At 34.5% G+C, this 23927-nt stretch overlaps 1 protein-coding gene across 3 annotated transcripts in view; it reads right to left on the reverse strand.

The window, feature by feature from the left end:
• Positions 1 to 23927, reverse strand: part of GRID2 (glutamate ionotropic receptor delta type subunit 2) — a gene marked incomplete at both ends in the record, with an annotated part of 1503481 nt that overhangs the window by 294365 nt on the left and 1185189 nt on the right. For all 3 annotated transcript variants that reach the window (XM_081304511.1, XM_081304512.1, XM_081304510.1), the window contains one exon: positions 11179 to 11317. In XM_081304511.1, coding sequence (XP_081160637.1) covers positions 11179 to 11317 — 139 coding nt within the window. The remainder of the gene's footprint in view (positions 1 to 11178; positions 11318 to 23927) is intronic.

A 23927-nucleotide genomic window follows, 5' to 3' on the forward strand; every position in this document is an offset into this window, starting at 1 on the left:
TAAAACTAGGTTGTCATGCTTTGTTCATAACTCTTGAATATACTAAACACCACTGAGTTGTGCAGATATACAAGTGAATTTTATAGTATGGTAATTCCATCTCCATAAGGTTGTAAAATTTCTCCACTTCTAGGGCTACTATCATGGGTCTGTTAATCCATGAAAGTTACTTCTTGCAACTGCTTCAGTGCACAGTCTCTTTCATCCGTTATCAAGCCTCACATATCCCCGAGATTTTTCTGCAACTTCAGTTCTCATCATGAAGAGGAAGTTTGACAAGGACAAAAGACTCATCTTTTGCCTTGCAGGAGAGAGGCCTCAGAAATTTCTTGGAGCAGGGTGAAGTTCTAACTCTACAAAAAGAGTCTGAAGAGCCAAAGCCTTCCAGGGCATATCCACGTGTTCCGAGACCACATGTCAAAATTTTAAGTTTTCTCTACCAGTGCCCTGACCTGAGTGTAACATATATCCTTTAAAAATGGGGCAAAAGGAAGACCACCAGTCCAAGGAACCTATACAAGATCCGGGAGAGTAAACAAAACAAATGAAAGCAAATGTTACTTGGGGTGCGTACAGGGTCCAAGAACAGTGCTACTTCTTTCTTTCTTTCTTTCTTTTCTTCTTTTTCATTTAATATTTACACTAAAGCTATGAAGTTAAACTTATGCCTTTTTGCCCTTAGGGAATATAAAGTTTTAAATTATTATGGATTCTGATAAGGTCATTCAGCTAATAGGCAGCAGAGAATTTCAATACAGATTTGTTTTAATCCATAGTCTCTTGTGCTTACTTCTAAGATATTAGAGAACTTAGACATATCAAGAATTAAGTTAGCTAAATGTAACGTCATTATTTATTCTATCCTGCAGAGCTCTTTTTTTTTAAAAAAAGAAATGTATAATGACCTCTAAGTTTTCATATATCATTTGTTCATTACTTAAATCCATACAGATTCAGCATATTTGCTGTTGGCAGATGATATGGTCTATTAAGTTAAGATAAAAATTTCAACGCCAGATTGTCTGGGCTTACTACCCTGGCTTTTAGTTTTATCATCTATAAATTGGAGATGATAATAACATATACCCCTTGGGGCTATTATAAGGATTAAATGCAAAAGTCTATGTAAAACATTTACAAATGTCTGTCACATAGCAAGCACTCAATACACGTTAGCTGCTAATATTATTTGTACTGCGTGCCAAGAACTTTGAGAGGCATTGGAAGCACCACATGAAAATGACACAATCCTTACCTTTGAAGAATTTATAATCTCAAAAAACATGTGGGTAGTGACTATGTCTGGGCAAACGGAAGACAGCAAAAAAGAAAGGGATTGTGGATATGTCAGGGATAGGGGAGAGCATGTACAACTTCACTGAGGCATGCAGTGACCCACAAGTGTGGCTTGACTAGGGCATGAACAAAGGTGAGAATGGGTTAACTGGTGCCAGTAGATAGAAATGAGGCTGGAGCAGTACATGAAGGGCACTGTAAGCTCTGCTAATGGAGTTAAATTTATTCCTTCCTTTAATGAGGAAAGGTTTTCAAGCCAATTCTGAGAATGGAAGGAGGTTCAGTCTGAATACCAAACTCAGAAAAATAAACTGGAATGTGTAAATAATGGAAAGAGAGAAACAATAGTTAAGAGAAAATTAAAAAAGTGAAGCAGCAGTCAGGGAAAGTCAGAGATCTTTCATTGCCTTAGATTAATAAAAGAAGGGAAAAAAAGCAAGATTTAGAGAATAAAGTGCAGAAGATTTGGAAGGGACTATAGTTAACCTTGACATAATTTTAAGAATAATCAATGTTATCCATTCAATAGGCTAAAGAAGAAAAATCACATGAGCATACCAATCAATGAAAAAATCATGACAAATACAACCACCATGCATGATAAAAGCTCATGGAAAACTAGGATTAAAAAAGAATTTTCTCAATTTGATGAAGCATATCTAAAAACAAAAATGAGATCCTATAAACAAAATGCATACCACACCAAGAACTCTTATTATGACAGTACTCCAAGCCCTAGCTAGCACATAAAGGACAAGAAGAAGAAAACAGAAAGCTTAAAAATAAAAAATGAAGAACTAAAACTGCCCTATTGTGTCAATGGTGAAAAAGTTTACTTAGATCTCAAAGAAACTATCAAAGTTTCCTAAAACTAATAAATGAGTTTGGCAAGGTCAAAAAATAAGATTGGCATATAGAAACTAAATTTATGTATACAAGTAATTAATTTGTGGAAACTGAAATAAAAAATGAAATAATACTATTTCAATCACTGGGGGGGGATACTTAGGTATGACTCTAACAAAGATGTATAGAACCTATATGCTGAAACTTACAAAATGCTGCTGAAAGAAATCAAAGATCTAAATAAATCAACCGACATACCTTTTTCATAATTTGGAAGACTCAAAATAGTGAAGTTGTAAATTCTCCCCTAAATTGATAAACAGATTTAATGCAATCCCTTTCTAAATTCCAGCAAGATTTGTTTTATAAATACAGACTGTCAGAAGCCACCCATGAAATGGTAGCCATTGAATGGGAAAATGTGGTATTTGGGAACTCCCAGCAGCACCCTCGCTGGTTTTGAGATGGCCCGAAACATGTGAAATCCCACCCAGCTCTGCCAAAAGATCCCACCCAGCACAGGAAATGGGGTGATCTGTTGAAGCCACATAGATAACACAGCCTCTCAGAGATGGGTGTGGTTTGCCAAGATGCCCAATCAACCTGTTTGTGGCAAGTCCCCTGCCATACCTGAAACCTTATCCCTGCCTTTGATGTACTCCCCTTAAAAAAACAACCAGAGCCATCTTCCAGTTGTCCAGCTCCAGCTCCTGTGTGGACTGGATCTATTAGGTGCTCCATCCCTTAAAACCTCTTTTTCTGATGCTGCCTCTTATTTCTTCACTGATTGCTTCAGACTTTTATTTTCTCAGGTGGTTTATCCCCTTCTGAGCAGAAAAAATTACCCTGGGGAGGTGCTGGTTGCCTCATGATAATAGATTATTCCAAAATTTATGTGGAAAGGCAAAGGAAATAGAAGAGCTAAAATAATTCTGGGGGAAAAATAGTAAGTTAAGAGGAATCACTCTTGCAAATTTCAAGTTGCAATGATCAAACCTGTGTGATATTAGCCAAGAGGCAGATATGCCAGTCAGTATGGAAAATCATTGTTTTAAAAGTATAAAATCCTTTGAATAAAAGATAGGGCTTGGGATGTGGCTCAGTGGTTGAGTGTCCCTGAGTTCAATCCCCAGTTCAAACCTCCCCTGAAAAAAAGATAGTCTTCTTATCCAATGTTGATGAACCATCTGAATATTCAGAAGCAAAAATAAAATAAAATAAACCTCAACCTAAATCTCTCTCCTCTTTCATTTTGGATCTGGAATGCCCATCAAAAGGTCATGGAAAACTAGGATTAAAAAAACCAGGATCCCCAATGCAGCAAGGTTCTGAGGTAGAGCTTTTAGATGGTGATTAGAGCTGTAATCTCATCAATTGGTTAATCCATTCGATGGATTAAAAATTTGAATGGGTTACTGGGTGAAAACTGTAGGCAGGTTGGTTGTGGCTGGAGGATATAGTCACCGGGGGCGTGGCCTTGGGGATTAAATCTGTCCCCTTCCTGTCTCTGCTTCTGAGCTATCATGAGCTGAGCATCTTTCCTCTACTAAACTCTTCTGTGATGTTTGGCCTCACCGCGGGCCTGAACGATGGAGTTGACTGGCCATGGACTGAGACCTTTGAAACCACCAGCCCAAATAAAATTTCCTCCTCTCTGTTGTTCTTTTCAGGTATTTTGGTCACATTGACCAAAAACTGACTCACATGTACTAAAATGGATTTGATATTTGCATGTGAAATTATTGTAAAAACTACAAAACCGCTGTAGAAGAGAAAAATTTTAGGACCTAAGACTTGAAAAGACTTAGATGTGACACCAGAAACACAGTCCATAAAAGAATAAAAAAATGATACATTCAGCTTCATCAAAATAAAATCTTTTGTTCTCTGAGAGACTTTATAGAGAAATGAAAAGACAAGCTGCAGATGACAAAACAATAGCAAAATCATATCTGACAAGGAACTTGTATCTAGAATATGCAAAGAACTCTCAGCAGCAAAACACAAATAAACAATTAAATTAGAAAACTGGCAAAAGACAGAGAGATTTTCCATGTAAAAGGATGTAAGGATTATACATAAGCACATGAAAAGATATCCAAGATCATTAGACACCAGGAAAATGTAAATTAAAAACACAATAAGATATTACCACACGCCTATCAGAATGATTAAAATTAAAAAAAATGTTAATGGTAAATATTCAGAGAATTGGGTATCACATGCATAGCAGCTGGAATATAAAATGGTACAGCCACTCTAAAATATAGTTTGGTGGTTTCTTAAAATCTAAACATACCACATGACAGTAATTTTACTCCCAAACTTTTATGACAACAACAAAAAAATGAAAACAAATCAATACAAAAACATCTGCACATAAATGTTCTTAGCATCTTTATTTGTAATAGCTCCAAACTGGGGGCAATCAAAATGCCATTCATTGGGTAAATTGTTAAACAATTTGTCATACAACCATATCATGGGGTAGTTTTCAACAACAAAAGACAGTAAACTATTGATACATACCACAAAGTGGATTGATCTCAAGGGAATTATTATTATTATTATTATTATTATTATTATTATTATTATTATTTAAAAAGCCAACATTAAAATGTCACCTACTATATGATTCAATTTGTGTAGTGCTCTTGAAATGACAAAAAATTACAGAAATGTAGAACATATTGGTGATTGCAGGATTTGGGGATGAAGGGAGGGAGGAAATGACTGTGAACCTAAAGGGTAAGATGAGGAAAACTTTTTTTGTATTGATGGATTAGTCCTATATTTGGCTTGCAATGGTGGTTGGTTTTACAGTTTTACACAAAATGAACTGGCATAGAATAAAGTGCACACATCATAGCAATGTCAAAATTTCTTGATTTTGATATTGTATTCTAATTATTTATGATGTAACCATTGAAGAAATCTTAATAAAGCATACATGACACTTCTCTGTACTATATTTTTACAGTTTCTGGCAAATACACTATTATTTCAAAATAAAAAGATAAAAAGAAAGTTTGTTTAAATATGAACAGAGCTTAGTGACATGTGATAGCTCATGGATTATTGATTAGTTTTTCAAAATTTTATTGTCATTTCCTATTTTCTAAAGTAGGCCTGTATGACTTTCATAGTCAGAAGAAAATACATTCAAATAGAATAAAAATAAGTCTAAATTCTTTTTTTAAGGTTCAAAGCTAAAAGTAAAAGGTATAATCGTACCCAGTAACAGCAGAGTTTGAGGTGTAACTTTTATGCAAAATTACATCTGAAAAGTATCTTAAGCACAGTGGCTTTTAGAATCTTCTCAGATTACTATTCTCCTTTCTACCTATTTATCTAAGAGGTAATAAAACCACATACTCCTAAAATACCTTTCAAAAAATATAAGCTAAAGCTCTATATTTGCATTCCCTATATATGTAAATGTTAGCCCAGAAATATGATATATCTTTTTTTATTTTTTGATACTGAGGATTGAACTTAGGGGCACTCAACCACTGAGCCACATCCCCAGCCCTATTTTGTATTTTATTTAGAGACAGGGACTCACTGAGTCGTTTAGCCACTTGTTTTTGCTGAGGCTGGCTTTGAACTCCCTATCCTCCTACCTCAGCCTTCCTAGCCACTGGGATTACAGGCACATGCCACCTCACCCAGTCAGTGATATGATATTTCTAAAACCAAATTTCTCTTAAATTATCCTAATCCTATGATATCACCAAATTAAATAGCCCTTAAATCAGATATGTGGATCAAGTCTAAAATCAAGGAGATCCACACTAAATACCATGGATAGATGTACTTTAGGTACCTGAAATGACTTTTTACACATTATTTTTATTTTTTACATTTTTTACTTTCCCACCCATTCTTCTCTAAATTGATAAATCTCTGTCTTAAATTTTGTCACTCTCTATTATCTCCCGGAGAAATTCCAGATTCCTAAACAAGTCTTACCATGCATTCAGGTTTCAGTCCCAATCTCCTTCTCATTAGAGGGTCGTCTGTCAGTTTCTACCATTCTACCTGTACCCATATTTTACAACCACACTTGTTGACAGACTTACTTAGATTTCTGAGCCTCAGATAAAGCCTACCGTGTAGCACTGAAAAAAAAAATTGCTCATATTTCCAAATGTAGAAAAATGTTTGTGCAAACTTCTTGTATTGGTATGCTTGGGAAAAAGGGTTTCCTCTAGTGAGAAAAAAATTTGTGTACTGATTCAGTGTCTTCTTGGAAAGAAATGTTATCTCAGTTAGCTTGTCTGTGTCAGCACTGACTCCATATTTTGTTTAGTCCAGCCTCAAGCATCATGGACAATATGCTGGTATGTTGGGATTCTTTTGAAAAGACTCAAGCTTGCTTTTAGCTTCAAGGAATGAAAACAAATTTCAATCACCAGAGCCCAGTCTTTCTCTAAAGTTATTAGTAAATGTAACCATAGAACTATGAATTCCCCATAGCTATGTCTCCTCTCATGTGGAATAAGTAGCTTTTGGGAAATTACATTACAATAAGGGCAAATGGAGCTAATGATGATGTTGTTACCCAGTGTTTATTCTGCAAGTACCTCCAAAGCTCCCCCAAACACATTTCACTATTGCCACTTTTAGCCTGAGGGCCAATAGAAATACACACGTTCCATTTAATGTCTATATGTTTTTACCTTTCAATGAGAATGAAAAAGTCCAAATTGTCCTTAGCTTCGTATGGCAATGGCATCTTTTTTCCTTTAGCAACTGAGCTGTGTATCTCAATACTGCCAATCCCAGCTGTATCACAATCTGTTACACTATTTCATATCACACAGCCAGAATATCCTTACGTTGTAGTTGTACTGCCACCATCATTGAAGGGACATGAAAATTGAATTTTTGTATTATCTTGTAGAGGAAGAATTCATTTAAAAATTTTTTTTTATTAATGGCAAGTAGCAACTAGAAGTTTAGATGCCATCAGTTAACGAATTTTGAAAAAGAGATAATATTTTATTAAAGTTATTCAATTTTCCCCAGATAAATCCATTGGATCTCTCCTACCAACTGTGAAACTTTACATCAACCATTTATTCAGCAGGAGCAGACTTTCCTCTTTCTTAGGGACATTCTTCTAACCACCTCTGCCCATCCTCATTTGGAGAAGGAACTGAATTTTGGGAATGAAGATATGCTTGGTATACACTTGCTAACGGCATAGCAAAATTAAGCTGGAAAAAGGCACACTGACATATGCTGCTTCATTTCCTGATGAGAAAGTCTTAACAAATATCAGTGATTAAGAAGCATGCCATTGAGTGGTATTGTAAAATAAAAGTTTTGGGACTTTCTAGAAAAATTAGAATTTTTTAAGAAACTTCATCGTTAGTTACAAATGGAACTTTGTTTGCAAGAAATATTGTACGCAATTATGTTTACCAACACAGCTGAGGCATGAAATTAGAAGATATTTGTAAATTTGGGGAATCAGACTTCTTTTAACTTATTTGGCTTTGATTCTCTCCTTCCAAAATTAGTCCAGTGATAATATTAGAAGGGAGTGAAGATTTATTATACCCACTGATTATTTTTATAGTGCCAGTTGGAAAGAAATAGTTCTTTTTTTTTTTTTAAATAAATGTTCAGTTACTTTGGATTGTAGAACTACACTTGAGGGGAAACATCATGTGATATTACAATCTTTTCCTATTAGGTTTTACTTTTAGAGAAATCTTAGGGGTTTAAAATTCGAAAACAGTTTCAGCCCCCAGTTATTGCATGAAAGTCTAGATACAAATTGTTGCTATTGAAATTAATAAATAACTAAGTAGCTCAGATACAGCCATGATGTCTGCAATTTCAGAGAAATGACAGATGAAGCAAATTGTAGAAACCACCACTAGACAGGGAAAAGACTAGCAGATAAGGTCATAGGTTGTCATTGGAGTAATGTGACTCCCAGTTCTGACACTTGTTAACTGTGTCTTGAGCATTTACCTTTCCAGTCTGTTTGCTCATCTATAATAAAATAGTAATGATAGAAGTCCTTTTATTATTACAGATGTTTTGAACAGTAAATGATAAAATAATAGTTCATAATAAATCCTCAATGAATGTTAGCCATGATTTTTGTATACTACTATGATTATTGTTCTTTATTATATAAACTCATTTATTTTTTCAAATTTTCATTTACTTATTTAAAAAAGCTTTAGAGCTAGATGTAAACTACACAGATTTCTAGCTTTCAGTATATCAAAAATGTTAAAGTTAAACATAATTAATAAGAAGTATCTTAATGAAATAAAGCACTCCATTTTAATTTTTAAAGGCCATTTTGCCATTTGTGACAACAAAGATGAACCTGAAGGTCTTAATCAGTGAAATAAGTCAGACACAGAAAGACAACTACTATATGATTTCAGTTATCTGTAGAATCTAAAAAAGTGAAAACTTAGAAGCTGAGAGAACCCTGGTTGGCAGAGGGTATAAGGAGGCAAAAATGGGGACTTGTCTGTCAAAATTCTAGTCACAAGATGAACAAATTTTGAGGATTTAATGTATAGTGTGGATGTTGATGGGTGCATTAGTTAACTTTTTTTTTTTAAAGAGAGAGTGAGAGAGGGAGAGAGAGAAAGAGAGAGAATTTTAATATTTATTTTTTAGTTATTGGCGGACACAACATCTTTGTTGGTATGTGGTGCTGAGAATCGAACCCGGGCCGCACACATGCCAGGCGAGCACGCTACCGCTTGAGCCACATCCCCAGCCTCCCATTAGTTAACTTGATTGTGTTCATTATTGCACAATGTATATATCTCAAATCATCAAAATATATGCCTTAAATATATATTACCTTTATTTGACAATTATTTAACACTATTTTTTCCCAATGTAATTTGTATTAATCGGATATGTCAAAGTATCTTACTCTAAATGGCAGACATCAGTTATGGGTATAAATAGCCCAGGATTGGATGTATGCCTACAGTTATGGCTCAACATTAAAGTTTCCTCTGTTTTGTCTGTCCAGCTGAAGATTTAGAAAATACTTAGCAAAGGATCACTCTCTCTAATAAACTATGAAAACCTAGGGCCAGAAGTTCAAGGGGGATGAGATCTAGCATGGGTCATTCAGGATATAGGTTCATCAGGAATCAGATAGATTCAAGGTCTGGTCCTTACTCAATCAGTGCCATGGCTTTTGGAAGTTCCTTATCCTCTCAATGTTTAGCTTTGTTACTTGTACAATGACTTATTGATAGTATGTACTTTAGAAGATGGTTAAAATATTAAATGAACCAATGCATCTAAAATACTTAGCATAAAGTCTAATATCTTTCAAGTGATCGATAAATGTTAATCATCACTTTTAAGGTTTTAGTACCTTTGTTGATATTCTGGCTAGATGGTTGGAATCACTTTCATTATTGCTCACAATAATGCTGGTGGGGTCATAATTTAACCTCCCTGAGCCTCACTCAGGACCGTCTATTATTTCTGCTCTCCATAGGGCTGGCTACAAGATAAAGTCATTTGGGAGAGAATGAAGGTTCTGTGTGAAAGGAATAACTGAAAAACAACCTGAGGAGGATGATTTGATGAAATTGGAAATACCATTTTCATCAATGGATAAAATATTTGACTGCCTGTCAGCACTGTTAGTTGAATTTTGGGTTTTCAATTAAAGAAAAATATCCTACTCCTTTAGAGATAATTAATTCTTAATTTTATGTTTCAGTGTTACACTACAATGGTTTTATGGCTTCTAATGGACTTCACTTCCATATATTTTTTAAAGCAAGAACTTTGTTGTTTTAAAAGTTAAATCCCTAAGAAATTCTTTAATATTTCTAATTTTTCTAATATTACATTGCCAGATTTTGAGAAGTAGGAAAATTAGAACTACCTTGTTTCTGTACGAGTAAAACATCTTCAGGGGAATTTTTCTTAGAACAATACATGGACATGCTGTTCTAGTAGGGCACAAATTACATTGTAGAGCTGATCTTAAAACATGAAACCATAAAGCAAAACTGGCCCTGGTTAATCAAAGGCCTTTGGGCTTTAAGGGTTCATGGAAATAGCATTTTTGAATTGAGGCGCTGACTTAGGTAATTTTAAGGATTTAAGTACCATGCACCATGGTTAATGACCATTTCCTACCACTGCAACTGTAGCTGGGAAAACAACAGCAATAATGACCACATTAAGTATAATGTAATGATGAGACAAACAGAATGTGGTTACTGAAATACCAAGTTTTTTCTGCTAATTGCCATCTCTCTACCCCACTCCTCAATGATCAAGCTCTCAATCGTCTATGTGAATTCAACTGTTCACTCTAACAGTGCAAAATGGGACAGACTCAAGGCAAAGATTGTTTTTCAGTATGACCCCTTTTTCCTTCCTTTTCACAATGATTCTCAGACATGATTATTATTTGTGGGTATTAAAATTCTGAAAATGTGTTATCTTTAAATTTTTTTTCTTTTTAGTTGTAGTTGGACACAATACCTTTATTTTATTCTTTATTTTTTTAAGAGAGAGAGGATTTTAATATTTATTTATTTATTTTTTTTAGCTTTCGGCGGACACAACATCTTTGTTTGTATGTGGTGCTGAGGATCGAACCCGGGCCACACGCATGCCAGGCGAGCGCGCTACCTCTTGAGCCACATCCCCAGCCCAATTTCTTTATTTTTATGTGGTATCAAGGATTGAACTCAGTGCCTCACACATGCTGGGCAAGTGCTCTACCACTTAGCCACAATCCTGTCCCAGAAAATGTATTATCTTTACAGGAAAATGTAGGAAGTACTATTGAAATTATAGATAAAATTTTAGTAATAAAATAATAGTAAAAAATATATTGTATTTTCAGGAGTTGAACCATGTGGTAACACTGCAAAGTCACAAAACTAAACTTTTATTCAAAGGGAGGCTGTGAATTCATAATCAGATACTATATACTTATTCTCAGATAGCTTTAGCCACTTGCGTCATTTTCACAGTTTGTGGATACTGGAATCTTTGTGTACTTACTGGATGGAGCTTTCAATGCGGGTGATAGTAAGGAAAGCAGCAAGGTTTGCTGTGTATGATGAGATGACGATCAAAGCAAATAGCCACCAAGCCCCCATCATCATTCGGGTAGCCAGGGTTGTATATGGAACCTCCCCACCTGTGGAAAGAAGCAAGAGATTAAGAGTCTCAACAAGTACTTATTGGGAATCTGAAATCAAGCACATTAAATACCAAAATACTTTCATGTAGTGAGAGACTTTTAAGAACATATTTTCATTGCTTTATATTTCATTCTCTTTTATGAGACTATGAGAGGCCCTATCAAAATTAGACATGATAAATATTCAATGTCCCATGTTTAAGTGCTACTTCTTCCTCCTCTCTGTTCAACTCCAGAGTTAGTTACCTTCTTACTACAGTCATAGAGACACACTTTGTTTGCCGGGGCTTGATCATTCACTCACGAGGTGATATCAACACAGCTATGTGTATAATTAATACAACTTTTCAGATTTCCAGTTCAATAGATATTAAACTGGTTTTGGGGTAAATTCTCTAGATCTTGGGATCATACATATGACCATTGGCTTCAGCATCATTACATTGGCTTTTTGTATTCCCAGTTGACTAACCATTCTTAAAATCTATTGCACAATGTTCATTTCCACTTTTCAAATGTTGGAAAGTCCTGGGGCTCAGTCCTTACACTGCTTCAGTTTTTGTTCACATTATCACTCTGTGTAACCTCAACAAGTTCCCCCAGTTCAATAACATCCATGGTACTGAAACAACCTTTTAAGCCCCCCTGTTCTTGGAGCACTATAGCTAAAGGCCTATAGAATTCCTACTTGTATTTTAATGGGTATCTCAAACTCATCACATCTAAAACAGAACCCTTTTCATTTTCACTCCCAAATTAACTCCCCACCAATGCACTTCACATCATGCCAGGAAATAACATCATTACTTCTTTCTTAGACTAAATCTTAGGAATTTCCTTACATGTAACAGATTCTGTCGTTCTTACCTTCAAATCATATCCCAAAACCTGTATCATCACTTCCACAATTAATGCCAAAAACTAAGCCAACATCTTGTTTTGATTGCACTATGGAATGGGTTATCTGACTCCCCATTTACATTCTAGAAAGTACCACTCTGACACTATAACCATGGTTTTCTTAAAAATTAAAAATTGTTGTAATTAGTTACACATGAGTGAGTATAGAATGCACTTTGATACACTGTACATACATGGAGTATAACTTCTCATTCTTCTGGTTATACATGAAGAAGAATCACACTGGCCGTGTAGTTGTATATGTACATAGGATAATAATGCTTGAAATCAAGCATTTATTCTACTATCCTTGCTTTCCCCATACCCACTGCCCTCCCCTTCACCCCCCTCTACCTAATCTAAAGCAACTCTATTCTTCTTTAGCATCCCTGCCCATTTTGAAGAGACAGTCTATACAATGGGAGAAAATCTTTACCACATGCACCTCAGATACAGCATTAATCTCCAGGATATATAAAGAACTTTAAAAAAAATGTAACACCAAAAAAATAATAATAACCCAATCAATAAATGGGCTAAGGAACTGAACAGACACTTCACAGAAGAAATACAATTGATCAACAAATACAAGAAAAAAATGTTCAACATCACTAGCAATTAGAGGAATATAAATCAAAACTACTCTAACATTTCATTTCACTCCAGTTAGAGTGGTGATTTCAAGAATACAAACAACAATAAATGTTGGTGAGGATGAGACTCCTGAGACTGCAAGTTATTGCAACCATTATGAAAAGCTGTATGGAGATTTCTCAGAAAACTTGGAATGAAACAACCATTTGACCCAGTTATCCCACTCCTTGACAAATATCCAAAAGAATTAAAATCAGCATACTATAGTGATAAAGCCACAACAATATTCATAGCAATTCAATTCACAACAGCTAAGCTATGTAACCAACATAGGTGCTCTTCAGAAGATGAATGGATAAAGAAAGTGTGCTACATATACACAATGGGATATTACTCAGTCTTAAATAAGAATGAAATTATAGCATTTGCTGGTAAATGGATGGAGCTGGAGAATATCGTGCTAAGTGAAATAAGCCAATACCCCCAAACAAAAGACAGAATGTTTTCTCTGATATGCAGATGCTCATTTCCCTTAACTTTTTATAAATAATAATTCAATATATCTCATATATTTTATTTTTCTCCCTTATAATATAATCCCTGATACAGGAACACTCTCTGACTCAAATTAGGTAGATAAATATTTGTTGAGTGAATATATGCTGTGTTACATGGTGAATTTTTTTCTCTCTAAAATTTGTGTCTTAAAACTCTGATCTCCAATGTGACAGTATTTGACGGTATGGCTTTGAAGAATTAAAGTAAAATCAAGTAAAAAATGGGTCCCTATTCTGATATAACTGGTGTTCTTATGAGAAAAAAAAAGCACCAGGCCTGTATTTTCACAGAGGAAAGGCTATATAAGGACAGAGTCAGAAGAAAACTATCTGTAAATCAAGTGTAGGGGCATCAGGAGAAACTAACTCTCTTGAACCAAAGTCACATTCAGCCTCTAGGTCTGTGAGGAAATACATTTCTGTTGTTAAATCACTGAATCTATGAGTATTTTGTTGCAGAAGCCCTATCAGACTCATACAGGCTAAACATAAAATATTAATAGGTCTTCTAAAATAAATTAGGCATATATTCACAGTAGAAATAAATCAGAGATATAATACTAACTTCCCTTCTTCCATCAGTATATTGAATGACTAAACAGGATACAATCAACTATAATATCAGACATCCTTTTATTCTATTCACTAGTTTTCACTATGTAATATCACTACATCTTAAACATAACGTCAACACACCCTTTGGTCATATTTTGAGCTATTTTCCTAATGCAATGTACTCAGAACAGGCTAACCTCTGCTATATGGAATACATTTTCCAAAAGGGGTTATAATGCATTTTAGAAACTTTCTTCTTCAAAGCAAAATAAATTTTCAAACAACTTTTAAAAGATGAAAGCGAAAGAAAATATTTTTAAGTCCATATGGAGATTTTCTGAGCAAAATAACTAATTGAAAATAAAATAAAATATGAACAAGATGTAGTTAAAAATGGAAAGAGCTGTATGTATAAGTAGAAGAATAAATTTATGACTGAAAAGGCTAGCTGGAGATTTGATTTTCTAAAGTCTTTATCCCTGATTAGTGTTGTTTTCACCAATGTGAAAGAATAGTTGTTTAGTGTCTTCATCAATGGTATATAATATATAAATTTGAAATTTCAAATATATCTATAGAATCCAAAAAAGGGTATTTTACTTGATATATGCACCTAGAAATAAAATGTTAAAAGTAATGTGAGTCTTGACTTCTAACTCTTATAATGCTGGACTAGACAGTTCACAAAAAAACCCTTCTGCTCCTGGCAACCAAGAAAAAAAAGGAACATAGAAAAGCATTTGCAGGGTAAAGAAGCAATAAAAAAAATCAGAGGAACAAAATTTTGAGTGAGAATACAACTCAGGGCACCTTGTATATGTGACTATTTTTTCCTGAGAAGCATATGCCAATTTAAAAAAAAGAGACTGATAATCTAGCAACATCTTTTAAAAAAAGCCTTCAAAGTTAGGTGGTTATAAAAATTGGAATCCAGAGCTTGTCTAGACAATGGGGACTAAGAAAACCACAAAATACTCATATGTTTTGAAATTAATAAATGCATAGCCCTTACTATGGTTTGGATATAAGATTTCCCCCTTCAGTGCCTGCATTTATGCAGGAATTAGTGTTTGGAGGAGAAATGACTGGATTGTGAGAGCTATAAAGCCTGTCTAGTTTGCATGCACTGGGAGGTAGCCATAGACAGGTGAGGCATAGCTGGAGGACTTGGGGTATTGGGGATGTACCCTGGAACCTTGTATGGTCCCTGTGGCCCCTTCTCTCCTGATCTCTGCTTCCTTACTCTGCCATGAGCTAAGCACTTTTCTTCTACTGAATCCTTTCAACATGATATCCTTCCTGCCTCATTTTGGGCCCAGAGCAATGGAGTCAGCCATCTATGGACTGAGACTTAGAAAACCATGAGCCCCAAACAGACTTTTCTTCCTCTAATTTGTTCTTGTTAGGTATTTTGGTCACAGCATCAAAAAGCAGACAAAAACAGCCATGGACTAAAGAAAAATTATAAAAGAAATTACAAAAAATTTGAACTAGATCACAATAACAATACTCAATATTAAAATTCCACAAGTTTTGATAATTGATAGAATACAGATAAAATCGTATCAAGAAGGAAATTGATTACATGTAATGTATAAGCAAAGAAGATTAAAAAGAAATGAATTGTTCATGAATTTTAAAATGTTAAAAAATCTGCAAGTCCAACCTGCAGAAAACACAGGAGTAAAAATTATTAAAATAGACAAAAATATAATAGAGAAGAAAATTTGCCTTTTTAAAAAACTACAAATTAGTATGAGGACTAATCAAGATAACATCAGAAAACACCTAAAAATACAATAGCAGAAATAGAAAGGGTACATTGTATAGGAATTATGGTGTTAGAAGGAGAACAAGAGAATCTTAAATACAATTTTATGTCGATAGATTTGAAAATGAAGATATGAATAAATTATTAGAAACATTTCTGCTGGAAGAAACAGAAAATTTGAAAGGTCTTATATCTTATGTATTGAATCCAGAATTAAAAATTACCCACCAGAAAATTAAAATCCAGAGGCATTATTGACAAAATCTACCAAAATATCTGGGAGATAATTAACTCTAACTTTGCTTAAACTCTTCCTGAGATTGGAAGAAAGCAAGACACTGTGCCATCCAATGTACAAAGAAAGTATAACTTTGATAATAAAACATGGCAAGGTCATCATAAGAAATAAATTACACATGATTGTTGATACAAAAGATAAATAAATTAGTAGATTGAAAACTGAATAAACAAACAACCTGGTTGGGTTTTTTGGTATGAAGGCAAGGTTAGTTTTGCATCCAAAAAATCAATTACTATTGAAGGAAGAAATTATATAAAAGAGAGAAAAATCATGTAAACCTTGTTTGATACTTAAAAGGCATACAAAAAGTTCAAATTCAGTATTACAACAAAACAAAAATGCAAAACAAACCTGGACATAATCCAGCAAATTAGAAACAACTAAAAAATCCTATCTTGTTCTCACAGAATACTTTTAGAAAATCTATTAAACATATACATATATATATATATATATATATATATATATATATATATATATATAGTTATCATAAAAATAAAACATTTTGATGGCCATAAAGGCTACAAGTTGTTACTACTTTTATTATTTGAATGTGCTAAACAAGAAATTTAAAAAGAACAGAAAAAGAAAAAAAACAATAGAATGAAATGAAAATTAACAATTAGAGATGATAATGTGACGAAATTTGAAGAGAATAAAAAACAAATTCCAAAATCAGTAAGTTCTCACTTTTCCATGGAACAGAATTAATATTAAAAAGTTAATCATATTTGTGTATACTAGAAAAAATACTTAAATACTAAATTAAATATACATACAACTTGCAATAGCATTAAAATTATCAAATACCCAAGAGTATATCTGTATAGATATGTGAAAGACCTCTATGTGAAAAAAAGATTAAATAAATGAACAGATATATTATTCATTGATTAAAAGACTTAACAATGCAAACAAATTGATCTATAAATCCATTCAGTGAATTATCAGTCAAAATCTCAGTTTCTACTGAAGAAAGAAATTGAAGAAGACATAAGAAGTTGAAATGACCTCCTATGTTCATGGATAGGCAATGACCATTATCAAAAGCAATATACAGATTCAATGTAATGCCCATGAAAATACAAATGACATTCTTCACACAATCAGAAAAAAACAATTCTAAAATTTATTTGGAAGAATAAAAAACCCAGAATAGCCAAAGCAATTCTGAACTACACAAGTAATGCTGGAGGCATCACAATATCTGATTTCAAATTAAGCCACACTTCTATCATAACAAAAACTATGGAGTACTGAGATTACCTGCTTGGTACTGGCATACAAAGAGACACAGACCAGCAGAATAGAAGACACAGAGACAAATCCACACAGATACAGTGATGTAAACATTGACTAAAGTGCCCAAAACAAACACTGGAGAAAATGACTGTTTTTTAAAGAAATGGTGCTGAGAACTCTGGTTATCCATATTTAGAAGAATGAAACTAAATCCTTATTTCTCACTCTGCACATAGGTCAGCTCAAAATGGACCAAAAGCCTAGAAATCAGACGTGACACAAGAAGAAAACATTGGGTTAATACCCCAATATACAGAGAGAAGAAACGACTTTCTCAGTAGGAACCCTAAAGCTCAGGAAATAATATCAAGAATTAATAAACAGAATAATGTCAAATTAAAAAGCTTCTGCACAGCAAAGGAAACAATGAAGAATGTGCAGAGAGGATCTAAAAGAGGGGAGAAAAATCTCTGCTAACAACTCTTCTGACAGAAGATTAATATGCAGAACACAATAAAGGACTCAAAAAACTTAACACCCTCCAAACAAAAAACCCAATCAATAAATGGACAAATGAATTAGACAGATACAACTCAAAAGGGAAAATACAAATAGCCAATGAATATATAAAAATTGTTCTGCTCAACTTTTTTTTATCAATTACTGAAATGCAAATCAAAATGTGCAATGAGATTTCATCTCACTCCAGTCAGAATAGAAACCGTGAAGAATACAAACAATAATACATTGTAGAGAGTATATAGAGAAAAATGAACATTTTTGTAACCTGTTGGTGGGATGGTAAATTAGTAAACTATTATCGAAATCAATAAGGAGGTTCCTTAGAAGAGTAGGAATGGAATCACCACATGACCTAGTTATTCTATTCCTTGGTATTTATTCCAAAGAACTAAAGTCAGTGTCTACAGTAATCCATGCATACCCACGTTTATAGCAGCCCAATTCACAGCCAAACTATGGAAGCAGCCTAGTGTCTATCAATGAATAAATGGATAAAGAAATGTGCTAAATCCTCTGGAGTTTTATTCAGCCATAAAAGGAGCATGATTTTATGTCATTTACAGGAAAATGGATGGAACTTGAGAATATTATGCTAAGCAAAATATGCCAAGCTCAGAAAGTCCAGTGTTGTGTGTTTTGTCTCATATGTGGAAACTTGAGAGGGGAAAAAAGAAAATAAAGGTGGTGGTGGGGAATCTCATGAAAATACGAAAGGATATCAATAGAAGAAAGGGGGCAAGGTGAAAGGGGGGAAGATGAAATATTGGGGAATAATATTTGCCAAATTATATTGTTACAGCACGTGCATGTACAAATATGGAACAATCAATCCCACCATTTTGTATAATTATAATACACCAATAAAAAATGTGGGGAAAATCCCCCAGAAATCCCAGGTGTTCCCCCACACCCCCTCTCGTGTATGTGTGTGTGTGGGTGTGTGTGTGTGTGTGGGTGTGTGGGTGTGTGTGTGAGAATCTCAGTGTAAGTTTATGTTATATTGCAAAACACCACAAACAGTCAAGTCACTCTTCAAGAAGAAGAAAAATCTAGGTCTGGCTGCCTGTAGCTTTTCCAGTAATTAAGAAAGTTCATTATTTGGAAGGACAAACCAAATAAATCAATGAAAATTATCCACGCATACATAGGTTCTTGATTTACACTAGCTGGTACTGTAATGGGACACAGAAATGGAAGTCATTTAATTAAGTAGTATTAGGTCAATTCGTATGAGAAATAATTAAATTTGCCTCCTACCTCAAACATGAAAATCAATACCAAGTAGTTTATAGATATAAAGGATAAACAAGTAAGCTTCTAGAAAAAAAATAGGAGGATACATCCACAAATTTAAGTAGAAAAATATCTACTAAAGAGAGTACAAAAAGCATTAACACAAAAGAAAAATACCATAAATCAGACCATAATATTTTGTATTTCAAAGGACACTACAGAGTAAAAGGATAAGCAATGGTGGGAGATATTTATAATACATATACCTAACAAGAATTCATTAATATGTATTAATAACTCCAATAAATCAATAAGAATAACACACCCAGTAAAGAAAAACGTGGGTAAGAGCCTTCAGAAAAGATAACCAAATTGTCACTAAAAGTATAAGATGGTTTTGGGCACGGTGGCACACACCTGTAATCCCAGCAGCTCAGGTGGCTGAGGCAGGAAGATCGAAAGTTGAAAGCCTGCCTCAGCAACTTAGTGAGGCCCTGAGCAACTTAGTAAGACCCTGTCTCTAGATAAAAATAAAAAAAAAATAAATGGGTCCAGGATGTGGCTGAGTGGTTGAGTACCCCTGGGTTCAATATCCCTGGTACCAAGAGAAAGACACACACACACACACACACACACACACACACACACACACAGAGAGAGAGAGAGAGAGAGAGAGAGAGAGAGAAACCTCATTAGTTATTTAATGAAATAACACTTCACAGCTAACACAATGACTAAATAAAAGACAGACCATAGACAGACTATATCAAATAAAAGACAGACCATAGACAGATTATGTCATGTTGACAGAGATAAGAACTAATGGAATATTGGTACTCTCTTAGAGGAATGGTAATTTTGTTCAATCACTTTGATAAATAATCTGGTAGCATATCTGGAAACTAATATCCACCTATCTTAAGACTTAGCACTTTCAGTATTAAGGCATGTGTGTAACAGATGAATACAGGAATGCTTATAGCACTAACATTCCTAATACCCCAAATGAAAAAAACCTAAACATTGTTTGAGAGGATAATGTATAGATGATGGTGTATTCCTAAAACTGGAATATTATACAGCAATGAAAATGATTAAATCTCATTTATATAGTACACCATGACTATATTTCACAAACATAAAAGAATTCTCACTGTATGACAATTGTTTAAAAATGGGTAATGTGAATAGTAGTGCTGATAAACCCTTAGATGGTTCCCCCTTTGGGGAGAGCAAATAATGGTGACAGAAAGGCAATGGGGGCTGAGTCATGGATAATGTTTTATATTTTCCTGGGTGGTGGTTCTACAGCTGTTCCATGGTAATTCACAAATTGTATTTAAGTTTTGTGCACTTTTTGTAACTATTTCACAGTGAAAAACTAAATAAATGAGGAAAGTAAGAGGTGAGAAAGTAAGGGTGATTTTAATAAAAAATAATTAGTTTCTTTGCTCTCTATCTTTTCTTTTATTTGTCCTCATTTGAGGAAAACATTTTTTTGTAGATTCTGAATGGTTAAAAAAAAGAATGGGCAAAATTATGATAATTTTAAAAAACCCACAATGTCATCTTCCTAAAGCATAACAAAAATTAGGCTGGTAATTCCTGACACTTTAGGATATACAAAGGTGTGACTCTGGAATTGGACATCTGCATTCCTTCCTATAACCCCTCTGCAGAAGTACCAGGAATTTATTTCCAAAGTATGCTGTAAAGAAAATCTTCTTGATATTGATGACCATTTTGATGTGACTGGTTTTTCACATCATACAAACATCAATCTTATTACTGTATATATTATTTTACTTATAAAAGTTTTTAAGAAATAAAATAATGTTTAGCCCTCAGGCAAGATTGTGAAAGTTGGTAATTCCACCCGAGTCAGGCAAAAATTTGTTAATCTAAGTTTTATGCTGTATGATTTAGCACCCATGTTTGCCTGAATATGTAGAAGAGCAACTAATAGTTTGAGATTCTCCAATTTAGTCGTTTGTTAAATCAGTTTCTCACAAAGTTTAATCTGGTACTATAGAATTCATGAGCTAGAGTTAATTAAAAAAAGAAGAAAAATTGTACATTCCTGGTGACTGAATATGTTGAAGTAGGCCCATCAATTGAAGTATCAATAAGTATTAAAATTTTTACACTTAAAGGATTCTGTTTGAGAAAAAAATCTAAGAAGGATATTATTGTAATTATGTGAAAGCCATTGATAGTATAAGCACATTCTACATTTAGGAATGGGAAGAATTCTACCTGTCACCATGGAAATGCTCAATGTATGAGAGTTGCTTTTATGGGCTCCGTGAAATTAATTTATAATCAAATGGAAAGACTGGTAGTGGCCAGATTTGAAAATGCTTTAAGTATTATAATTGCTTTTTGGGAAGGCGAAAGGTGATAAGTAGAGGAGGTAACATATGAGTGTGGCTTACTATCAGCCACAGGTTGACAGGTTCACCATATTAAACTCAATCTTAAGCTCATTCTTAGGCTCTCGTACACCATGCCTATCATCAGTACAAGAGATGGCTTTAGTTGATAGATAAGGATACCATAAAATTATATCATGTTCCCATTGAGAAAGTTGTTCCATTTACAGTCATCTCTCAGCATTAAAAAAAAATCACAGCAAGAACAAGGCCTTCGTTCTTAGCATAAAGAATAATATGTGATAATTAGTCTCCTTAAAATTTTGAATCTATTTTTACAAAGAGAAGGCAAAAATTCAAATTCCATTTGTCAGGCAATGGGAACTAATGAGTATTTAACAATATTGTTTAATTTACATTAAGCTTGCTTTAGAGTTGTTTTCTACTTAACACAATGGCACCGATTATATGATTTCAACAGTGACTATAACCCTTATTTAACAATGTCCTTAACCCTTCTGCAATCTCAGTTTCAAACATTCCACTATTATGTGCCAGCTGAGATCCACCTGAAATCTTTTGAGTTTCCTCCTTCCATCCCGTGTACTGTCCCACCAAGGTGTTAGATCCACTATCCACTTTCCACTGTCCCTCCACACCTTTCTTGACACAAGTCCCCCTTACTCAGATTAAATCCAGTGACTTGAATACAACCTGTTGTGTTCATCCTCAAATTCCATGAAATACTTTCAGAAAAGACCCAGATTGAGTTCAGTCCAACCCTGCCTACTCTGTGTGTGAACCATGGGTGCAGCCGGGTGGAACTGTGGAATAGCATACAACTACGTACACCATTTTAAGTCCCTGGACACCAATCTCCAGTGGGTCCTCAGTGGGGCCTCTTGGTCATAGTGCAGCTCTTTAGTAATTCTCTCCTGAACACTTATTTCAGTGTCTCTCTTCTGGAAACCTAAAACTCCTTCCCCATTCTCACATTTGGCTGTAATCATGAAAATCTATTTCATGTAGAAAATTAAAGCCATTTGAAGGGACTGCCAGAGAAAATCAAGCACAAAACAGGTTACAGTGTGGGTTTTCAGATAAGAAGAGACATGTGCTCCAACTTTCAAAAAGAAAATAATAGAAAAATAAACCTAAAGTAAATACATGGCGAACAGAAGGGAGATCCTCTGTTTGCACTTTGAAATTTAGTTTTAAATTTGAATTTGGAATGTGTAAATGTTTTATAAATTTTTTTAAAAAAAGCATATTACATTTTTTAAAAAGCAAACTGAAAACAAACCGATCCAAATGAACATGGGAGTCTGTCAAATTATTGACATGATTAAACAAAGGAAAGAATTATTTCCGCTACTGAAGGCCACAGTTTTGGGGGGCCACCCTGTCATACAGCCACCCTTTTTAGATTCAGTAACTACAACTTTCACAGTTCCTTTGTACTTAGTAGTGATCATAACCCTCCTCTGTAACTAATGGGTACTGCAACAGACCTTGTTACTTTCTCAAAACATCCCACATCATGGTAAGCAGTTCTCATAGGAAAGTATCCTTAATTTCCCAGACAGAATGTAGTACTTCCTGTTTGGTAGCTTCTATGGAAATAGAAACACAAAAAAGGGATTCTGGTGTTGGATTGCTTCCACAAATGTGTAGTGCATTATTGATGGAAAAGAGAACCCGGCGATGCATCGTCTGTGGATACATTATGATCGTTCAAGTAACCACCAGTGTTGACAGGTGGAATGCAAGGCTTGGGAAGCTAACTGCTGGGGCAATGATAGTCATTTTGAAGATTGTGGTTTCAGCTAAAGCACTCTGAACCCTCAGAGTGAATAGAGTGTGGAAAAGGAGAAACTGAAGGCAATGAATACCTAATTTAGAAATACAGTAAAATTTGTAGGTCTTGACAGCAGCTTTGAATGAGTCTGTTACTACTATAGTTTCAGTGTAGATATGGCTGAGGACCAGACCTGAGGCTTGACTGCAAGTGTAGCACAGCAGTGTCACCAATTAATATTTGGCCACATAAACAAGGTCTGTCATGCTAAGGGAAGAGCAAGGAATTGGAAGAAATTCCTCTGAACCTTTTTGCTGTTGCAAGCAACTTCTCAGCCTTTCTATAGGAATCCTTCTTCTCTGTGCAACTGCTTTTTAATGATGGGACCTGGGGAATCTTACAGTTCTCTTCTAGATTCACCCACATTTCACCTTTTTGCCTTCAGGTTACAAGTTGGGGCTCAAAACAACTTCTTCATAGAAGTATAAAGCTCATTTATGAAATCTGTACACCAACGGAGATAAAATAGAACGAGAGACTAGGACACACATATTGTTGGGGTTGGTAATAACCTAAGCTCTGGAATTTAATGTGTTGGTTTATACTTCAGGGTGGTGATAGTAGTTTGTTAGATGGGGTGGATGGTCCAATAATGAAAGTATTTTAGAAGTAACTTATATACAACTTCTCTGGCAAACTTCAGAGAATCAAAGAAGTGGGAATGTTGGAGTAGATCTGTTCTGAAAAACCTGCTGACTCCTC

Source organism: Spermophilus citellus (assembly GCF_964194105.1).
Source record: "Spermophilus citellus genome assembly, chromosome: 8".
Taxonomy (NCBI): domain Eukaryota; kingdom Metazoa; phylum Chordata; class Mammalia; order Rodentia; family Sciuridae; genus Spermophilus; species Spermophilus citellus.